This window comes from Melospiza melodia, chromosome 2 (assembly GCF_035770615.1).
Source record: "Melospiza melodia melodia isolate bMelMel2 chromosome 2, bMelMel2.pri, whole genome shotgun sequence".
In the NCBI taxonomy this organism is placed as follows: Eukaryota; Metazoa; Chordata; class Aves; order Passeriformes; family Passerellidae; genus Melospiza; species Melospiza melodia.
Window position 1 is genome coordinate 6,181,032 of NC_086195.1, and position 17,832 is coordinate 6,198,863.

Sequence of the window (17,832 nt, forward strand, 5' to 3'; positions counted from 1 at the left end):
TCAAGCCACTATCTACAGCACAGGCTGCTCAGCTTTCCCCTCACCAGCCTACAGGGAAAGGCAAACCCCTTCAGAGGGCAACCTGCTCCCCCTCACATGAGCCATCACCTGACAGCCCCATCTCCTCCCAGTGAGTGTGGGAAGGAGCCCAGGCAGGCAGCAAATGCTTGACATCCCCTCTCTGACACTGAGGTTAGGCAAGATAAAGCCTCTCCAAAGTGAGACCAGGCCTGATTTCATGGCTATCACATCCAGCCTGCCTAAATGTGTGCCTGGATGTGGTCAAGTTACTGTAGCTGACAGGGCTGCTGTTTGTCAGCTGAGCTGTGACAGCTGCCTGGGGCACGAATTGGTTGTGTAGTTATGAAAAAACCACCACAGAGGCTCAAAGCACCCTCATGAACAAATGAACCAGGTGTACAGGACCAGTGCCTACAGTTCAGCAGATGAGGAACTTGTTAAGGCACAGTAATTTGCTCAGCCAAAGCCATATATCCTCAGCTTGTAAGGTCTTGGAGAAAAAGGCAAAGACAATTGTTTATTTAATCTCTCCATCAGCTGAAAAGCACTTTTGCAGTAGCTGAACTGTGCAACAGGGCCTTGCCTTTAGAGCTGTATTGCAAGGTCACTTTACAGGCATTGCCTCTTACAAACTGAAGTGTGTGGTGAATCTGGCTGCTAAAGAGCCTAAAATGATTTAATTTTTGCTCTTAGCAGCTCCATAACTCACTTTCTTCATCAAGGACATGTGACATTTTACACTTCATATTGGGAGGGAATAAAAATGAGTTCACATTTCCCACACCTTCTCTGTTGTAAAACCTGACCTCACATCTTCCTTATTTCACACCATACTCATGACCCCCTCCCAAGCTAGAAGAGGGCACCCCTGCTCACCTTTACAATATTATGGTGCTAAAGAGACTTCTCAAGAGACACAAAACCTGGATAGAGCTTTGTGATCAACCCCAGTATATCTGCAAGGAATGCTACTGGGAAAAGAGCTTCCAAAAATTATGTTTCCTCTGCAGGAAAGGAATAATGGGAGAGTGTCATCACTTGAGCTGCACTGCAAGGTAATGAATTTCATTTGAAAGGGGCAAGAAAAGTCAACATACACTTTAAATTTGTTACAGAGGCCTGGCTTCATGTCTCCCAGGAGATGCATCATCGTGTCCAGCAGCTCCTGACTGGAACTGACCAGGAACTCGCGGCCACACGCCAGCGCAGCCACATCTGGGGGAAAGCCAAAACATCACCAACAATTATGTTCAAACTGCAGTTTCTGCTAATTATCAGGACCTCTAAAAAGATTGGTCAGCTGAGAAGAATGATCTATGGCAGTGATATAAATTTCAAACTACATTCACCTATATAGCAAATACTGAACAACAAATACTGGTCAAGCTCCTTCAAAATTCTGCATTGGTAAACAAAGCATTTATTCAGAATGCCCAGTGTCCCAATAGCAACACAGTAAATTGTGAAACAAAAGGCTCTATTCATCCACAGGTAATGGGTGACTGCAGCAAAGCTGATCATTACAGGTTCCACTTTAAAGGAACAGGATTGCAGAGTTTTACAATCACTCAATTCAATACACCTGGCACATCACACAACCAAAACTCTTATGAACATCTACTCAACAAAAGTATTCTTCCTACCTCTCTGCAAGTGTGGCATTATTCAAGTACAAACCAAAAGATAAAATTATCTGCAAAGGCTACTGCTCCAAAGCAGACTTTCCCTTATTATTTTCCCTTATACTTGCCCCCTACTAAGTACAGTGGCATAATGCATCAAATACTAAGTTTATTATTTACCTTTATTGACAGCCCAACATCTAAAAATCCCACATTCAGAAAAGCTGTTAATTCAAAAATCACTTATTTATACCAATACCCACTGTTTTGTCAATCTTGCATCATGTCTTTAGTGTAATTTTGATAGTTTCACAGAAATTCAGATGATGTATCAGCCTTACAGCCTCCCAAACCAAGTACAGTCATTCTACAACAGATTTGTGGCTTTTCACTTATTTTCTTGACCTAAAAAAATATATTTAGCATGGAAGTCAGGTGTATAACCTTCTCTTACACAGTGAAAATGCAGTGTATCTGACAGTAAAAAAAAATTTAAGCACTTTGGAAATCCTTAGTCTGTGCCTTAAACTGGGGCTGATCTACCTGCACCATCTGCAATTTGCAATCTTGTAGATGTTGGCACCACTGGTGATTCACAAAGCAAATTGCTCAATGTGTACACACGAATGTGAGCATACAGGACTGGTACAATGGTCTTTGTTTCATTCCAGACTGAGGGATGCAAGAGGGAATTTCAGAACTGAAAAGCTCTTACCCTTCTAGTGCTTAACAGGCAGCACAGAAGTGCCTGTAACAAAAGTGTCAGCAACAAAATTCGCCAGAACTTTAGAAAACCAGAGAGTCACCCAAGATATCAACAGTGACAACTTAACTTTGAAAAGCTGCATTAACTGCAGCTCCTGTGAGGCAATACACAGTCCCAGTAGGTGTGGAATGCTATTCTGAGACACAACATTAACTTACTTGTTACAATCCCTGCCAAAGCTAATACAAACTGATTTTCCTCAGAATCCAAATCCTGCTGTTTCATGTCTTCACTTAATGACTTCACAAAGCTCTCCATGGTCTGGGCAGTGATTGTGAAAAACTTTACTGCTTTACTCTGCAAGTAGGGAGGAGAAGAAAGATTACACACACTACAGCAACTATAATTTTTAGATGCTACAGTAAAACTGGTCAATCTTCCAAATTATTAAAACATCCAGTTACTTCAAATAAACAACAGAAAATACCATGTATTCACTGAGTGACATGTTTGATCCCCTAATATTTGGAACCATTACCTCATAAGAAAACAGGAAACTACTCAAGGCCACATTTATTAATAAAACTGAACTACTGCATATCTACCTCCTAAGCACACAATAACATATAATCAACCAGCTTATTAAAGCTTATTATCAGAAGTAAGAATGTTATCTCTTTGTTTTGCAGTAATTGCACCAGGTGTTTCACATTCACCTGGCCTACTGCAGCTCATTTTATCAAAATGAGCTGAAGATTGGAGACTTAACACGAAATTCCTAAGAAAATAATCAAGTCCCCAGAAAAAAAAAGCAGAATTCAAATGGATCCTAATAAGACTCATTAATTATTGCTCAACAGCAGTAACAGGCTATGCAGAAGTTCCCTGGAAAAGGAAATTGAGGCCTGTCCTGGGTCAAAGTATGAACTTAAGTCAACCCTGTCATGTGGGAAAAAGCAATCACCACAGCAGAGCACATGAGCAGGAGCACAGCTGTAATTTGGGACATCTTTTCCCCTCAGCTGCAATCCTGCTCCACTTGGAGGTATCCCAGCTGAGGGAGCTCCACCTGGTACAAAGCTCAGAGCAGGTCAAAGAGCCTGGCCTGGGATGCAGAGTCCACAAAGAAGGATGGAGAGACCTGTTTCTGTTTATTGGTAATTCTGACTAGTAAAACACTGCTGGAACTCTATTTCCCTCAGAAGATGAAGGCTTTCATAAACAAATTTTGTGGCAGAGAGCCCATAATGCTGGGTTTCCCAGTGTCTTTAATAATTTTTCCAATTGTTTCATGAAGCAGATGAAATGTTTAGTCATTCCCAGCAGTGACCCAATGGGACAGTTCAACAAATGTCTGAACTTTTAGTCATTTTATAAAGTGACTGAAAATCTTCATACTTTTGCAAAATGACTGCTTTGACAGTATGTGCAAAGCTAGTGGTAATATCCATTTATTCCTCCACTGCTGCACATTCACCACAATAAAGATGTACTGCTCCTGGGGGTGACCTCAGTAGGAGGGGATGAAAAGCAGGCTCAGTCAACACAGTATCTTCACAAATGATGCCGTGGCCCCAGAACAACAGGAATGAAGGGATCATGGAGGAAGAGGAGGAAGATAAGTACAATTCTGCATGTGCTGGATGTAGTTTTCATATGGACACCACTCCTCAAAGACAGCAATTTTAACAGAAGCACTGACTATAGCTGAAGAAGCAAGAGGTGTGAGAGAAAATGAAGAGCCCAACAAGTCATTATGAAAATACACATTCACATGGGAACTTGAGGGTACTAAGCACCCTGAGTAGTTGCTATGTTGCACAGAAAACAAGAGAAATCTTCTATCTGCCAGCATCTTGAGGTTTCACTGGTGTCCCCTCTGCTGATCCTCCTTTCCACACAGCCACTACTTAACTAGTGCTGAGCTCCTGACCCTTCAGGTTTATAAATAGCAAACACTGCACACTCTGCACAATCCCTTATTAACTTGATGGCATTTTCATGGGGCTGAAGAATGTCTCACCCACACATGTTGAGATAAGGACAGTTCTGAAAGCAGCCATTAAGGTGCTTGAGCTCACATGGTGCAATGAACCCTCTGCTGTCTGTGAAACTCCTGTGTGAAAACTCCAGGTAACATGGAAAATAGCTGCCACTAAATATAAAGTCATTTGTCACCATATGAGACAACTGAAGTAGCAAAACACCTTGTAGGATCCAAAATTTCTCAAGTGGAAGCAAGCCTTGATGCTGTTCTGAAATCAAACCTCCAGGTTATATTTCCATGTGAGAAGCCTGTCATATCTGGCTGAAGCTTTTTGAAAAACATCCAAAACAATCTCATGGAAATTAATTTACTTCTTTTTTGGTACATGCAGGTAGGAAACCTTGAAAACTCTCTCACGGTGCTTCTCTGGATGTCTCTTCAAATTCTCTCTAGGAACATGGGCAAAGCCAGCAGGCATCTCTCCCCCATTGCCTTGAGAACTACCTGTGTCACATTTCAAATCTGCTGCTTAAATTCTGATTTTCCCAACCCTTATGGACACAAAATGTATATTGGTCACTAACATTTCATCCATTTGCATTACAGGACTGGAAGAAAGCTCTACTTCTGTACTGCTTCAAAGGCTGAAAAAAGCTTGGGCATTGTTCTGTAAGGCATGACATGATTCTGAATTGATGCCACCTTCCCCATGTGCTTAAATATCAGCAACAGTTTCAAAGCACCCTTGATGTTCTCATGCATTTGCGTCGTTCACAGCACCTTCTCAGGGGAGGAGGGAAGAAGCTACAAGCTGTACAACTTGTCCCAAAATAACCCAAACCAAATATGTTGTATGACAAATCTCCATCATCTTTTAATGACCTGACTCACTGCAGTTGCAATCTGTGGTTGACACAATGCCACACAACCCATTTATGTTTTTCCTAGGAGTCTTGGTTCAAGCCCAGGCACGTTTCTCACAGTGTTAAATGCACCATCCCAAGAAAATTATGCCCCCAAATGTTGCTCTGATCTTCACCAGAAGTACAGCAATTCAACAGGCTTTAATGACTGCTGGAAATTACTAGTTTGCATTTCAAACCAATCTAACCCTCAGAGTATTGCATCTTCACACTTGGGTTTTTTACCTTCAAACAAATCTTCAGGCAACAGTTTTGTTTTTAAATAATTCAACTGAATATGAATACTTAAGATTGCTTTCAACAACTAGCCTTGTTCTTTAAATTTTACCTGCTTTATACAGTGTTTTATAGATGTTTTTCCTAGTAGCTGCTGCTGCTTGGATTTGGAATCATCAGAAGTTATCATTAATAAGGCATCACTGTATAGCTTTCTAATATCCAATATAAAGTTGTAATTGTATTTTGGAACACCCAGCGAGAACAACTCTCACAAACACATTGGTTTACCACTTACTATAATGAACTAATCCTATTCACTCAGCTGTTCATCATGCTGCTGAAAAATCAAGCCAAAAGAAACTGTGGCATCAGTTCACTCAGATTAAATACAGCAATTCCTTCTCATGTTGGCTGTGTCAAGAATGAAAATTGTATTTTTATCAGGCTTGTTTCCTTAGTCCCTCCTAATTCGATCAGCTACACTTGGCAGTGAAATCATGATAGCTGCAATATTACCATTGTCATTAACTGTTGTTGTTCTGGTTTTGTGGTTTATTACTGGTTTTTTTTTTAAATAATCTACTTGCCCATGTTTAATATTGATGATTTAATAAGATCCATGAGCACTGAGGGTCTCAATTTCCAAGAGTCATTCACGTATTAAGGCAGCAGAAAGGTTCAAAGAAGTTGAGAATCAATGGATCTGTCTTTTCTCCATGGAAATAGCTCCTCCAAGCTCTCCACAGGCATGGAAACTCCTGCACGTGCCCAGGAACTATTCTCTCCTTCTGTTAGGTTGTGAAGATACTGTGCTAACTGTAGCCTTGCTTCGGTTTAGCTGTGTGTGGTGGCAAACAGATAATCCTCATTTGGTAACAAAAGAAATAATTACTGCATTTATTCATAACACTTCTGAGCTCCAACCCTTCTTAAACAAGAATGGATGGTTCCCAAAGAACATGCAAACCAGAAAACACTTTTGCTGTCCAGACAGTTTCTGAAATACATCCTCAAAGTGTGCTCCACAGCAAGGCCTTTATTTTAAAGGTCCTTGCTTTAAAGGCTTGAGGGCATTGCCAGGAGTCTGTATTCACCTGCCATACTTACTCCTCCTAGAATGGACTTCACAGCCTCCTCATTGCTGGAGACCCCCCAGAGCAAGGTGCACACTGCTGCTCCCATCTCTGTGCAGTACTCTGCCTGCTGCAGGAGCTGCTGCTTGGCCTCGTTCAGCTGCTGCCGCAGCTCCAGCTTCTCCTGGAACAGCGGAAGGAAAGTTTGGTTGCACTTCACGTCTCCCACACCAAGTTTCTAGGCTAAGGGACAGAACAAGAAACACAATCATGGCCATCTCTGAAAAGGGAGGGTAACCCAGAGCTGTTGCAGACACATTCCTTCTCTCCTGAGCTGTCTCTAAGTAGTGCAGGCTGACAGGAACCAGAAACTGTCCACAAGGTCAAACCAAGTGACGCCCTGAGACTGAGTGGCACCTAGAGAAGCCTGGCAGGAGACATCTCCCCCTGAGCAAACAGCTCCATGTCTCTTCAGGAGAGAGGGATTTCAGCATCAGGGGCCAGCCTTCCCTGACACCTTCCAAAAGATACAGGAGACATCTTACAGGAGGGGAGGGTTGCTTTGTTTTTCAAAACAGGCTTCTGTTCTAGCCAACATGGAACAGTTGCTGGATATCTAGGATAAATATTGTTGTCTCTTCCAGCTCTTTTCTGTTGGCAAAGTCCTGAGCAGCAGTGGTAAACCAAGAGAAAGTCCCAACAAACACACCTAAGGTTTGAAGTTTGGAGGACCTTCCATTGCAAGAAAGCTGAGGCACCACTCACTCGTGTGCACCCATGAGATTCTGAACAACCTGATCTAGTGAAAGTTGTGGGGCTGGAATGAGGTAACACAACTCCAAAATCCCTTCCAACCCAAACTATTCCATGGCACAATGATTCTATGACCACTTAAGTGAGCTGCTCAGTGGTTCCTGCCACAAAGCATAAACAGAGAACAATCAACCCTATAGAACCAGAGCACAAACTCCATTTGGCAGGATTTTCTCCAATCACATGGGAAGCTGGCTGGAAGGATATCATGGAATTGGGCAGGATTGTAGGTCTCACTGGCTTCCTACCAGCTGCCACAGGAGTGGCAAAGCTGCTGCACTTCTTGGTTTAGAGCCAGCACAGACAGGGAGATCAAGGCAGGAATTCTGCAGTCTGTGTCTCAGCGTGGGTGGGGGCTCCCAGCTAACTCCTGGTGGGATGGTATTAAAGAAAAGGGAGAGACCAAAGCCAGTCCAGAAAAATGAAGCTAACTCAAGTATTAAAAGAAAGAATCACAAATTACACAATGTTCAAAACCAGAAGGATTTTACTCCGCCCATTTTACAGACATAATATTTTCAAATTCTCTGCAGAAAACACCTTCCTAAGCTCAGCCTTCCCAGTGTGTTTGGCTGTCAGGATGAAGTATGGGGAAATAAGAAGAAATATTTTCTATGGCAATTGTGAAAGTAGCTAAACAGTACAAGATGTTCAAGCATGTATTGTCATCAAGACTTTAAGTATCTTGTTGGTTTTGGGGTTCACCTCAATGCTTCATCTTGAGGGTTTGTAAAGAATAGAAATGTAAACTCATCTGAAAATTTACATAATATGTTGTCAAACAGTACAGGGCTGTGTTCTGTCACCAACTACCTCCTGGTCACACAAGCAGCCTGATTTGCACTGCCGCTGATGGAACACACAGATGAGGATTTGTAAAGTTCAAGTTTAATTTCTCAAGCAGACTTTTGTGTGCATTTACTCTCTGGAATCTCTCTCACCTATACAGGCAAAAGACTGACACTTGCTGCTGATTTCCACAGGCAGAAACTCCCAGGAAAAGTCTCTTATTTCCTAATACTTTGATCATTTTTAAGCAAATTAGCCAAATTCCAGCTTTTACATGACTCACTGCCAGGCCTATCAGCTTTTCTGCCACCATGTGCATCCACAAAATGTCCTCAGGCATCTTCCTGCCTAATCCCTATATTCTCCCTGTCTTTTCCACACTGTCCTAGTCTTAGGGAAATGTATTTTTAATACATTTTATTTGCATTTGGATGCTAATACTGAGTAAGACATAAAACCCAGTAATACCAAATCTAGATCCCCCAACAAGCATGCAAAGCCAGCAGAAAAAATGCCAGAATTTTTAATAGATCAAAAGCAACACCAGAACAAAGAAATGAGGCAAGGAAAACAAAATAGTACATGCAAGAGCCAGGAAAATAAACAGAGCCTGCAAAAGCAAATAACCTGGCTGGAAGCAACACTCCTAAGGGCTCACACCACCCAGTAATCCCTGTGCTATGCAACACCACCACCTTCAGGAAAAGGTCAAGGCACAAGAACACAGCAGTGCCCAAGTATGGAACTGCAAAAAGACAGACAAAGGAGACACCAGCCAAGAATAACATCTGCACTTCAAGTTCTGCTCAGGTTCAGAAAGCACAGCAATTCCCTAACCAGTGATCCAGCTCTGCACAGAGAATTTGGAATGCAAAATGTTGATTTATGACGGCCTCAGAAAAGGACACTGCTCAACCAGAAATGCATTTATTCCATGTTTGTTTCAGTGAATAATTTTCTTCTCCTTCAGAAGATAAATATGTAGAAAATAATTCAGAAACTCTACACAAGGATGCCTAGAGCAGAACAGCAACCAAATGAAAAACACCAGAAAAGTGATTAAGAGGAACAAAAGTCACTCATATACACACACCACCTTGTTGTATCCTGACAGCTAAAGGACTTCCCAACATCATAAGCACAATCCACTGAAATAAATCCACTGGCATTTAACAGAACCCAGTCACACAACTGCCACACACTGCACAACAACAAAGACATGAAGAGCTTTGAGCAGAAACACCAAAACAACTGCTCCTAGTAAACTATCCATGCTTTAAATAAAACTCATCCAAAAGAAATCATAAACTCAAACCACCTGCCCTTTATTTTGTAGTATTAAGAATCATGGGTGGGACTGGCTTCATTAATATCTAAAGCAACAACATTCAATTATATAGCAAATTTATCCTGCAACTGATGACCTCAGTGCACAGCAAAATGAACTCTGTACCTACTGCTGAACTGCAACATCTATCCCAGAAGATATTCATTTTGAAATAAGCAATATCCAGATTGACAACAATTCCATCATATCAAACTTCATTCCAGAGTGTTTAGTCTACACAGATATGCACTGAAAGTGCATTTCTGAACTCTTCACTATTCCTTTTCAAAACTGAAGTAAGTTTTGTGGTTCATCTGTCCTTGAGCAATCCCAAGGCTGGCAAATGCCAGCTGTACAACCCCAACTGCTGACTACTGCAGGTGGCTCCAAGGAAATGAACTTTTGCAGCAAATAATCACCTCTGATTCTCCCAGAGAATCGTTTGAACCCAAATGGCTTCACTGACTGAGAAGTCAGTGTCTTTGCTATTCCTTAATTGTTAAGAATCTCTCCTCTCATAATCACTAAATACAATATTGACAGAGCAAGAGAAGCCCTGAAATTGCTCCTTGATTCTCAGCTGTACATGGCAATTGGATCAATAGGTGCTTTGAGAAAGATTATTAACACTACACAAAGGTACACAGCTCACAGCAAACCAAGAGAGGCTGCTTTCATTCTGTACATTGCACTGCTGGAACTATCTCCTATTGTCCTCTCTGAAAATATATAATAGCAATGTTAAATTCACAAGAACTGATTCTGTGAAGGACCTTTTGATTCCAGCTATGTCATGATCTTCCCAAATACTCAGTGTTTTACTTCAACATGTTAACATGGATATGGATTAACATATTTGGATAGAAATCCCAAATTGTTTTTGAGACTGAGGATTCATTTTATGACATGAAAATGAAAATTGTATCATTTCTGCTTTTGTTATTAGAACTCAAACACACAGCTATCAATACCCTGGCAGCACATCTACCTTCTTCTCTCTCATGCAATCTGCCTGGGCCGTTTCCAGACGGGCTCTGAAGTGCTCACAATCCATCCTCAGCTGCTCTATCTCCTCCTCCTTCTTCTCCAGGCCTGTGACAGGATAAATCAGATAAAAGAAAGAAGGAACACATTGTGGTCACTGGGCCTGCATTGAAGCAAAGAAATCCACCAAGGGCGACTTCACTGAGGTGCCTCAGCCGTTTGCTTGTGCGAGATCACCTCCCTGTGGCCAAACGGGAATCTCGCACCCTACAGCTCTGAGAAAGGAAACCAACACGTCTGATTGAAAACAATCACATCTGGCTGTTAAAAACTGAGGGTTGAGAAGATTTTTTAAAATTTACTCCGTTTTCTACTTTGTTTTCATGTTGGTTTCTATGAAAACTCTGTGAGTGAAATTTCACCTAAGTCATTGACTATATTAAAAACATAAGAAAAATACAAACAGTAGTCAAAAGTGAGGGTTTCAATCTACAATTTACAACTCACATGGATAGGAAGAATGCAAAGCAACTATTCCAAATATTTTAAATAGTATTTATAAAGCAGTATAAGGAACCTAAGCTAGTGAAAGTTGTCCCTGCCCATGGTAATGAGGTTAGAACTGGATGATCTTTAAGATCCCTTCCAACCCAACACATTCTGTGATTCTATGATTATAAACTATTTAAACATTATGTCAGTTACAAGCAAATTTTATGATTCTCTTACAAAATTAATTTCTGGTGTTATCAAATTTCTGATGTTATCAGAAATTCATTCTAATTTAAGCACTTAAAGCATTCCATTTCACCAGCATGATGCCTATTTTAAAAATTCTCTTTGAAGCACAGTTTTAACAATAGCTGTGTATTATATTTTACTTTAAAAAATCACAGTCTTCAATGCTTAGTATTTATACTGAAAAAAAGGAAACATGTTTAAGTAGTTCCAAAAAGTAAAATCCAAACAGCATCTACTGTAACCTTGGTTAGTTTAAAAAAAATAAATTACACCCCACTTCAAACACCATACCCTTGAACAGGACAGTTTGGTGTACAGCTTAACATACTTGAAATACTTTCCCCAACATGTGACAGCATTTTAAAATGTAATTACTAAAAATCATATCAAATTCTATCATAAAAAGACACCATTATAAATTATCCCAGTATGTTCTTATTAAATAAAGAACTTGGCTTCTGGCATTCTGTTTAGTAATTCTACATGATTTGAAAATAAATATCTTCCTGTTTTGGTCCTAACTGACAAGTTTATCATCTTCAGTATACACACATTGCTTTGAGTAGCCTGTATAAAAGGAGAAAAGCTGTTTGTGGCTGATTTATCTGAAGAGGCAGAACATAATTTCCACTCAGCCCTTGTGTGATTCCAAGCCAGCAACACTTTTTAGCAGAAAGGAAAGAGGCAAGGCAAGGGTTCAGTGCTGACAAACATCTCTGTGCCAGGACATGCTCTCTGAGCAACTCACTTCTTTTCAATCTGCAGTCCAAAGGGAAAGAATGAAGGGAGGAATGGATTAATTGGGTTTTTGAGGATAACTCTGGTCAGTGGCAAGAAACTTCCCATCTGTCAAGTGAAGAAAATTCAGTCTCATGCACTTCTGACTGTGTGGGTGTGAGTCCTAAGAAGCTGACAGCAAAATGTCCTGAGCAGGAGCAGAACATTCTCTGCTTACCTACAGCAGGCCAAGAACATGTTTAGCCTTGCCAGGTAAGTTCATCCAGTGAAAATCTCTGTTCCTGCAAGGAAACAAGCTCTCCAGAAGGAAAAGAATCACCTCCAGCCTTTGAGAGGATGGATCCAACCTGAATCCAGCTCTCCAGAAGGAAAAGAATCACTGAATCACTGAATCACTTCCAGCCTTTGAGAGGATGGATCCAACCTGAATCCAGCTCTCCAGAAGGAAAAGAATCACCTCCAGCCTTTGAGAGGATGGATCCAACCTGAATCCAGCTCTCCAGAAAGAAAAGAATCACTTCCAGCCTTTGAGAGGATGGATCCAACCTGAATCCAGCAGACACACAAAGATGCCACATTCTTCACCAGCAAACTTCAAAGGTCCTAGAACCAAACCTGAGCCAGAAGGGGAATAATAATGACTACTGAGTGTTATCACAATGCAACCTGGACTTTTTAAAGGGCTTCAGATCAAAGGAGGACGTGTCAACACCCTCTAAGGTGTCACAATGTTTTATGTAGAAGGGGCAAAACAGGACAATAGTGGAAGCTGCTGAAAAGAGACTTACTTCTAGCTGTTCCTCATTTGTGGAAGCTCTCCTGCTATGCCCAGTCAGCTCTCCCAGCTGTGCCTTTGCTCTCAAGAGAAAGAAGCAGCTTTCACTACTACCAACTTGGGTGAGCAACAAAAAAACTGAACTGGCACCTTCACACAAAGTAGAAATACGTAACTGCACCACTGCAGTGCTAAATCAGACTCTGGGAAGTGGCACTTGCTCCCAAGGTAGAGGCTCCCAAGCAGAACAAGCCACTGGGCACAGGAAAGAAGAGAAGGCCCCCATTTCAGATGTGAGGTACACTTGGTCTCATCCACAGAAAGTTACAGGTCATGCCAGGAGACTTTCTGGACCAGAGATCTGATCTCAAAGCTCTGGGAGGTGGAGAACTGAGTACAATAGGAATGAATCCCAACAAGTGATGGAACTCCAACTCTACTGATCCAAATGCCAGATCAATGTTAAATGCTATTTTTAACACTTCCCAAGTGGAGTGAGTTCCATTAAACATATTCATAATAATACAGAAAAATGCTGGAGCTGTATTTCAAAGATTTCTGGGGCCAAGCACTCTTCCTGAGAAGGGCAGTAAGAACAAAACAGAACCCTCTTTTAGAAATGAACAATTACTCTTGTAATCTTAATGAAGATTACAAAAATCTTAATGAAGACCCTGACAGCAGCCTGAAAAGCAGGAGTTGGCTGCACTGAGCATTGCCAGCTCAGATCTCAGAGATCACCCCCAGGAAGCCACAGGAAATGGGTGTCCTATTGACCTGCACACACCAGGGAAATGTGCAAAGACCTCAAGATTTCTCCAAGCTGTTCAAGACTTCATCGGTCTCACAACTGAATGGGTCAGGGGTGTTGGAAGTCTCTGACTGTAATCTGCACTTCCTGAGGGAAAGGAGACTCTGCTGCTCAAGTACCCAGGAAACTGCAACAGCTGATGGAAGTCTGGAGATGTACAAATCACACATTAGGCTTCTGTAAGAACAACATGAAAAAACATCTCTAGGAGCTGCCAGGACTCCTGTGAGCTTCACATGCCACATGTGTGTAGCAAACAGCAGCATTCTGAGAGTGAGGGCTGCTTGAGTGTCCCCATGATGTCCAAACTTTAGTGATTTGTATGCTCCAAAGCCTCCTTATTTCATGCTGCAGAGGTAAGAGAAGACTGGAGGAGCAAAAATCCCCACTTGACCTGTCCAGTTGTAGGGGCAGACAATGGCCAGAGCCTGAATAAATATACAAATGACCTCATCACCTGCAAGAGAAATCTCCACTGTGGAGAGAGACTCCAGAGAATTCAAAAGCTGTCTCAGCTTCAGGTCCTGCCCTAGAAGACCCAGAGAATTCTGAGCAGCCAGCAGAACATTTCAAGGAGTCTTAAAATCCCCATATTGATGCCATGAGCCTGCTCTGGATGGACAGTGTCTCCTTGGTGCCTGGCACAAGGAATGTAGGAAGGATCAGGGAGAGGAATCTCAAGACAAGAAGGTAAAAACTAATTGAGGATCTCGAACACAAGTAGGTAAAAACTAACTGAGGATCTTGAACACTTAACACAACTGGAAAGAGTCCCTGATGCCTTGCAAGAGAGAACACCTCCAGATCCTATCCACTGCTTGAGACATGGAAGGATCTCCCCAAAAAGGGGATCACTGAGGCAGCTGGAAGCTCTGCCCCAATATATGACATGGTCAGACACAGGCCTTGAGGCTCTACCTTGCTTTTCCTTAGCTGCATGTTGCAAATTAATTTTCCATTTATCACCTGGTATTCTATAAGGGACACACTGTCTGTAATGTGTCTCATTGTTCCATGCTCCATCTCATTTTTCTCATTGTTCCTTGTCTTTTCAGGCAATCCAAATCCAGGTAAATTGTGGAGCTGCAGGTAAACTACAGAGCAGGGATGGAGCTGACTCCTATTATGGCATATTGGGAGTGGGGTTATTTTTGGAAAAAATAATGCACAGAGAAACCCAACACTGAAAAAAATTACTTTGGGGACAGCAATAAAAAGAATTTTATTACAGAAATTTTTTTTATTAGTAAAGCATACAAGCTAAAAAACAAGATAGGCCAAATACAAGATTAACTCACTCTTCCTTCAAATTTTTACCCACTGTAATTTACCATTATTTTGTTGGGGTTTTTTTTTCTGTGAAAGTCACCTTTTGAAAAACAAAATGTTTTTGCCTTTTCTCAAAAGGAAAACACTTTTTGTTCCTCATACAGCTTCCCTTACAGCCTGAACTACATATGTTTTTATCCACAGTAAAATATTTCTAAAGATTAATTTGACATGTCTGATTATTCCTAAGGCAGCTTGTAATTTTCTTCACTACAAACACATTAATTTACTGAAGCAGCCACTGAACAACAGAGTTGAATCTGGAATAGCTCCACAAACTCTGCAGCTATTTCTGGAGCACAACAGTTAGTTCTGAGCAGTTCAGTTCTGGCAGAAACTGCAAGAGCTTGTAAGATGGTGCTACTCACTTGATTCAATAGCATCCAGCTTCTGGAATGTCCCCAGGATATCTCCATTTACTATTTTGGGTAAGAAATCCCTCAGTTGCATAACTTCAGTTGTCAGCCTTTCCAAATCTCTCCTCCTAACTTTTACGAATTCCTCTTTGGTCTCAGCCTTCTGAAATAAAACAGCAAAACAAAAACAAACCAACAACCAACCAAAGACACTGTTACAGTCCTGTAGTGCTTTTCTGCTTCAATTTCTTTTCTTGCACAGAAATACTCCTCCCTATGACATCATTTCAGCAATTTGTAACTTTTCAATGAGATCTATCCGGCAATCAAACCCAAAAGTCTCTGAGGTTGACCCTTTGACTGTAATGTTAATTTTTGCCACTGTGGCCTTAAGTAAATAGCATTACATCTCTTCATGTGTTTCTTCACCCAAAATGTGTGCAATGCATCTGGGAATGCTGCAAAAATTAACACATTTTAAAATGGGAGCAGCACACACCAAGCTGTTGTTTCATGACTGTCGTAAAGGATACGATCACTCAGCTTCTTAATTAATTCAAACATTTGCAAGAGCCTCAGTCCTAAATTACCACAACTCTGTCGGAGGAAAGTGTAGTTTTCAAACCAATTTATCTTTTGCAGCCATCTGCAACCCAATCTCAGGGTTTAAACCCAATTTAATCCCAAGGTAAGACAGAAATGTTCATTAGCTTCCTCTCCTGCCAAACTATAGCTACAGAATAATTTTCATTCAACATTCCAACAGAATGTGGGTTAATTTTAAAATTACAGAGCAATTTCTGCACAAAAACCCCCATAAAGTCCAATTTCTGATGTACATACATGTGCACTCAGCTGCATGTTAAAAAGGCTGATGCACACACACCAACAAAAATAAAGTTTTAACATGTTTTAACTAAAACATCAATCACGTAAAATGCTTTCAGAAAGCAACGTTATATCTTAGTACTGCTTTGCACTGCACTGAGAACAGTGCGGACAAAATGAGATGTTTTATGGATCACATCTTATTCCAGAGGGAAAAGGTTAACAAACCAAAATCTCATCTCCTACAGGTTGGAAATGTGCCATCCCCACAGTCCTCTCAAGAGCAGACTCACAAGACAAATGGAAGTCATCGTCTCCAACCATGCCTGCAATTCTTTCTGCTTCCCTACTTCCTCAGATTGAACATTTCCTTTCAGTTTTGCTTCCTACTCTATTTCTTTCCCAGCTGTCTTTCAAATCCTGAGATTTTTGGGACAGGTGAGTCCCACCTCTCCAGGTTCAGAGCTGTAATGATGGTATGGAAGAAAGATTTTGCTTTATTTTGAACTCTAAGCTCTAAGTTGCATCTATGGCAAGGTTCATAAGGCCAAGTAGCACCACATGACATGACTCTAGAAAAGTTCCACTCATCTAGGTCTCAAGAAAGTGTGGAACAAACAAATGGGAAGAGGAATCTTTAGAGGAATGCCATCTGTGTGTCAGCAACCATGAATGACGGAGAGAATTCAGCATGGCTCAGAATCAGAGCAAAATTTGGTACATAGAAATAGCTCTGTTCACTAGCAGAAGCTGAACAGAGCTGGGAATCACTGGTGCTGAGATATGAAATATGCAGCAAGGAGAAGATTCTCCTCTGCAGTTCCCACAGTAAGCACAGGTCTTTGCAGCACTGCTATTACAGCAGACAAGTTTTATTCTCTCTGTTTAAGCAGCTTCTCCACATCTCTCTGCACTGCAGGAGTATGTTAAAGGCAAATACAGACAGGGGAGAACAGGAGTTTTCTGTCCAGTCCTTACAGTAACAGCAGGTGCCTGGCAGTAGGAAACTTGACTTCACGGAGATATTTCACAGGGGTGAAACCACGCACAACGCACCTGAGCTCATGTCGTGCCTGGTGTGAACCCCCCTTCCCTGCGGAACAGGGCACAGCCCCCAGCGAGGAACCACTGCCAGCCCTTTCCCCACGCACCCCCCACCAGCCCAGGGTGCCTCCACAGCCGCCACCACGCTCCGCTCTCCTGCGGCCCCGCCATCGCCCCCTCAGGGCCCCGCAAGGCCCAGGAGCCCCGCACAACCCCCGCTCCTCCTGCTCCTCGGGGCACCCACGCCCTCACGGACCCCCGGGCCGGGTCCAGGTTCAGAGCCAGCCCCGAGCGCCCCCGGGCCGCTCGCGATACCTGCGCGTCGCCAGCGAGGCCGGCGCTGCGCCACATCGCGACAGCGGCGACAGCGGCGTCGTGCGGGGCTGGGGGGCGGACAGGACGGCGTGAGGGCGGGAAGGGACCCGCTATGGCCACGCCTCCGATGTGACAGCGCCCACTCCGATTGGGTGTGTGCGTTGTGGGGCGTGGCCTGGTTGTTAGGCTCCGCCCCCAGCCCCGCCCAGAGCGACCCCGGGATAACACTGGGATAACATCGGGAGAACCCCGCGACAGTACCGGGATAACACTGGGGTAGCAGTGGGACAATACCGGGAAAAAACACCGGGATAACACTGGGGTAGCAGTGAGGCGACCCCGGGATAACACTGGGATAACACTGGAATAGCACCGGGACAAAACCGAGACAGCACTGGGATAACACTGGGCCAACACCAGGAGAACACCGT

General features: G+C 42.4%; 1 protein-coding gene across 2 annotated transcripts in view; it reads right to left on the reverse strand.

Moving 5' to 3' along the window:
- HSF2BP (heat shock transcription factor 2 binding protein) overlaps positions 1 to 17,485 on the reverse strand; it is a 33,420-nt gene extending 15,935 nt beyond the window's left edge. The window contains exons 1-6 of one of the 2 annotated variants that reach the window (XM_063181534.1): positions 17,402 to 17,485; positions 15,227 to 15,377; positions 10,469 to 10,572; positions 6,586 to 6,735; positions 2,568 to 2,706; positions 1,119 to 1,236 (exon numbers count right to left, since the gene is read on the reverse strand). In XM_063181534.1, coding sequence (XP_063037604.1) covers positions 1,119 to 1,236; positions 2,568 to 2,706; positions 6,586 to 6,735; positions 10,469 to 10,572; positions 15,227 to 15,377; positions 17,402 to 17,437 — 698 coding nt within the window. In that variant the 5' untranslated portion in view covers positions 17,438 to 17,485. The remainder of the gene's footprint in view (positions 1 to 1,118; positions 1,237 to 2,567; positions 2,707 to 6,585; positions 6,736 to 10,468; positions 10,573 to 15,226; positions 15,378 to 17,401) is intronic. The other variant, XM_063181543.1, reaches the window with a different exon arrangement.
- Positions 17,486 to 17,832: the final 347 nt, after the last annotated feature.